This window comes from Nyctereutes procyonoides, unplaced genomic scaffold (genome assembly GCF_905146905.1).
Source record: "Nyctereutes procyonoides isolate TBG_1078 unplaced genomic scaffold, NYPRO_anot_genome, whole genome shotgun sequence".
Taxonomy (NCBI): domain Eukaryota; kingdom Metazoa; phylum Chordata; class Mammalia; order Carnivora; family Canidae; genus Nyctereutes; species Nyctereutes procyonoides.
The window spans coordinates 4,626,790-4,631,120 of record NW_026575128.1 but is presented as its reverse complement, the minus strand read 5'-3'; the positions used below and the strand labels follow the sequence as shown (position 1 = coordinate 4,631,120).

The 4,331-nt window shown below is 66.6% G+C and overlaps 1 protein-coding gene across 1 annotated transcript; it reads right to left on the bottom strand.

The window, feature by feature from the left end:
- Nucleotides 1-2,050: 2,050 nt before the first annotated feature.
- On the bottom strand, nt 2,051-3,550 carry POU3F1 (POU class 3 homeobox 1). Its single transcript, XM_055341841.1, has one exon. The coding sequence runs from the start codon at nt 3,515-3,517 to the stop codon at nt 2,138-2,140; it is 1,380 nt and encodes a 459-aa protein (XP_055197816.1). The 5' UTR covers nt 3,518-3,550; the 3' UTR covers nt 2,051-2,137.
- Between the last annotated feature and the right edge of the window lie 781 nt (nt 3,551-4,331).

Sequence of the window (4,331 nt, the reverse complement as noted above, 5' to 3'; positions counted from 1 at the left end):
GTGAAACTGAAGCTGGGGCTGGCGTCTTGGGTGGGGATACAAAGATGCCAGGCTGGTGGTCCCAGGTGAGGCAGGCTTCTTCCTTGGCTGAGAAGCAGTTGCGTTGTGCCCGAGGAACGGCTGTCCCCATTTCAGTGTGGTTACTGCAGTGTTGGAGGCCCTGGTCTGGTCTCAGGATAGTCTGTGTACGGGAGGGGGCACGAGGCAGCGTCTTCCCTAAGCTCACTCGCTGAGTCAGGGGCCCAAGTGTCACCCAAGTTAACAGGCTCGTTTGAAAGAAGGTCTGCGTGGTCACCTTCTTCCAAGATAGTGTGGCCAGAACTTTAGGGGAGGTTAGCCAGGGTATCCGCACACTTTACCCACAAACCGACCCAACCCTGGTAGTAAAAAGGACAGGACACAGCCCTGGGGTACATGTTTATGTGAGTAATAAAATATTTACTATAACATAAATATAAAGGGAACTTCCCAGTCTACATTATTATTATTATTATTTTTGCAATAAAGATACAAAGAATGCACCAAAACATTGTTCCAAAAAATAATAAAAATAAAATAACAAAATTTAAATTCAAACTGTAACAAACAGAACGGAAGAAACGGAGAAGGGGGAAGCTCCAAACACATCCAGAAAATAAATAGAGATGGGTCAGAAATCTGGAAATCATATTAAAATATTTTTTTTTCCTTCGGATTATTCGGTGTACAAAATCCTTTCGGATGGGGATGGAGGGCAACCCGGAAAAAACAAAAATAAAAACCAAGCACAAAAATGTTTCTTCTCCCCGCCAAGTGTGTACATATCTCACATATTTACATGGTTCCCACCTCACCCCAAACTTGGGTAATTTCTCTCCTGGCCGCCCCCCGCATCCCGCATCTCAGGTGGGGCTGGAGAGGGAGCGGGCGAAGGCTGCAGGGAATCAGGGCAGAGGGTTCTCAGGGACCGGCTTATTTTTACAGCTGGTTAAAAAATACCTCCAACTTTTTCAAGTTTTCATTTGTCGGTGGCCAGGAGGGCAGTGCCCCGCGGGGCGCAGGGGCGGGATGGGGGGGCCCTGCTGGGCCGCGGTCAGTCTGCATTGGGGCAGAAGCCTCTTCCCGGGGGGTGTGCGTGGGGAGCGCAGACCCCTCCCGCGTGGCCGGGAACCGAATCGCAGCTCGGATAAAACGAAACGAAAAATGAACACTCGAATTTTTTTTTTGTTAGTTTTTTTTTTGTTTTTGTTTTGTTTTTGGGGGGGGGTGGTGGAGCGATGGTGGTGGTGGTGATGGTGGTGGTGGGGTGTAAGGGCAGGGGGAGGTAAGGGGGAAAAATAAATTAGGCTAGATTAAAGCTTTGGCTATTTCCTGCTTTTATACACAGACGCGGCTCTCGCGGCCTCCCCTCCGGGGCCCCGATAAATACAGTATACAGCGATTTAAATTAAGGGCGCGGGCGGAGTTAGAAGGACCCCAGGAGCCGGGGAGAGGCTCCGTGAATAAATAAAAACCGTAAAAAAAACAAAAACAAAAACAAAAAACCAACCAAAACCAACCAAAACCAAGCCCGGAGGAAGGGTAAAAAGGGGGATGGGGCGCATCCTTGCGGGAGAGGAGGCGTGGAGCGGATTAAGCGACAGTCCCTCACCCTCGACCCGCAGGCTGGGGCGAGGGGGCCCTCCTGTCTCCATCCTCTCTCCCGGGGGTCCCTAACCCCGTACCGCGTTACCTGTCGCTGCGGGGAGGCCGCTGCCGGGATCCGGCCCCGAACAGCCCGGGGGTGGGAGGGGTGCAGGGGGAGGCGGGGGTCTCCGAGGGGATGGGGGCGGGGAGCAGGCGGCGGGGTGAGTTGGCGCGTCCCGGATCTTCGCTCCTCTCTCCCGGGGGCTCGGGCGACGCAGCCTGTCGGGCCGTCTTCGCCGCTCGCCGGAGAGGGTCGTCCGGGTGTTTGGTTTAGGTTCGAAAGTTTCTGGGCTTTTTTTTTTTTTTTTTTTTTTTTTTGTAAAATCCAAAGCAACCGAACAAAAAGAGAAAAAAAAAAAATAAAAAAGAAAAAAAGGAAAAAAAAAAAAAAGAAAAGAAAAGAAAAGAAAAAAAGAAGAGTTCCGGCCGCGCGGCGCCTCGCCACGCGCCCGCGGGGGCCCGGGCCGCGGGGTCACTGCACCGAGCCGGGCAGTGTGTGGTGGTGGTGGTGGTGCAGCGCGGCCGGCGGGGGCGGCGGGGGCGCCGAGGGTGGCGATGCGCCGCCCCCGCCCGGCCCCAGCTCGCCCGGTGCGTAAACGTCGTCCATGGGCGGGTGGCCCGCGCCGGCCGCCGGGGTCATGCGCTTCTCCTTCTGCCGCCGGTTGCAGAACCAGACGCGCACCACCTCCTTCTCCAGCTGCAGGCTGTCGGCCAGGCCGGTGATCTCGTGCGCCGAGGGCTTGGGGCACTTGAGAAAGTGGCTCTCGAGCGCGCCTTTGACCCCCACCTCGATGGACGTGCGCTTCTTGCGCTTGCGGCCCTGCGCCGCGATCTTGTCCAGGTTGGTGGGGCTGCCGCTGGACGAGTCGGTCTCCTCCAGCCACTTGTTGAGCAGCGGCTTGAGCTTGCACATGTTCTTGAAGCTCAGCTGCAGGGCCTCGAAGCGGCAGATGGTGGTCTGCGAGAACACGTTGCCGTACAGCGTGCCCAGCGCCAGCCCCACGTCGGCCTGCGTGAAGCCCAGCTTGATGCGCCGCTGCTTGAACTGCTTGGCGAACTGCTCCAGGTCGTCCGAGCTGGGCGCGTCCTCGTCCGAGTGCTCGCCCACCGACGAGCCGCCGCCGCCCGCGCCCGGGTGCAGGTGCGCCGCCGCCGCGTGCAGGCCGCCCGCGTGTGCGTGTCCGTGTGCGTGTCCGTGGGCGCCCAGGTGCGGCGGGGGCGACGGCTCCAGCTGCGCCTCGTGGCCGTCCTCGTGCAGCGCGTGGTGCAGGCCGGGCCCCGCGCCGCCGCCCCCCGCGGCCAGCATCCCGGCCAGGCCGCCGCCGCCGCCCCCCGGGTAGGCAGCCTGCGCGTACAGCCCGAGCGGCTGGGGCTGGTGGCCCCCGCCGGCCCCCGGGGACGGCGACATGGCCGGGCCCAGGTGGTGCGCCGTGCCGCCCTGCGCCCAAGCCGCGCCCGCGTGGGCCGCCCCCTGGTGCACCAGGCGCGCGTGGAAGCCGCCGCCGCCGCCGCCGCCGCCGCCGCCGTCGTCGGCCCGGCCGGTGCCGCCGCCGCCCGCCTTGCCGTGCTCCAGGTGCGGGCCCCCGGCCCAGTCGCCGCCGCCGCCGCCGCCGCCGCCCGCGGGCAGCCACTGGGGGTGCGCTAGGCCCACGGGGTGGCCCGCGCCCGCGCCCAGCCACTCGTGGTGCATCAGCTTCTGCACTTCGCGGTACGCGGCCCCCGCGTGCAGCCGCTCGGCCGCCGCCGCCGCCGCCGCCGCCGCCGCCGCCGCGGCGTCCGGGTGCATGAGCGGCCCCGTGCCCCCGGCTCCGCCGCCGGGGCCCCGCGGCAGGTACTGCGCGGTGGTGGCCATGCCGCCCCGCGCCCCGCGCCCTGCGCCGCGCCGCCGCCGCCGCCGCCGCCGCCGCCGCTCCGCTCCGTCTGCGGGCCCCGCCGCCGCGCTCCGCCGGCTTAAAGCCCCGACCCGCTCGGCGCTCCGGAGCCCCACCCCGCCCGCCGCCCATTGGCTGCCCGCGGAGCCGCCTCCCGCCCCCCGGCCGCGGCCCCCGCCCCCCGCGCCCGCCCGCCGCCCGGCCCGGCCGCCCGGAGCTCGCCATTGGGCCTCGCTCCCGGGGTCCCGCGCGCCGCCGCCGCTGATTGGCCGCCGCCGCTTCATTCACGGCCCCCCCTGCCGTCCGCGCGGACTCACGCCCCGGGGGCGCGGCCGCCACGTGGGGAGCGGCGCGGGGGCGGCCCCGGGACCGCGCCCCCTCTCGTCCCGCCTGCGTGGGCCCCGCGTCCCCCGGCGCAGGAGACTCCGCGCGCGCCGGGTCCCACACTCCGCGCGGACTGAATTCCCGCCCGGGCGCCCGGGCGGCGGCGGCGGCGGCGGGGACTGCGGGGACTGCGGGCTCCGGGAGGCGCTCGGGCTCCGGGGAGCGGCTCAGCCCCGCGCGCCTCGCTGCGCAGCGCCGCTGCGGGCGGGCCGGGCTCCCCGCGGGGCCCGGCGGCTGCGAGCGGGAGGCGGCGCGGGGCCGGCGCGGTGCGGGCGCGCCTGCTCCCCGGCCGCCTCGCCTCCGGGCTGCCCGCCGGCGCCGAGCCGTGTTCCCTCCTCCCCTGCCAGACCCGGCGTCGCAGCCCCGCCGACCCACGCGGCCCCGAGAGCGCGCCGGGCGCGGGCTCGCCTC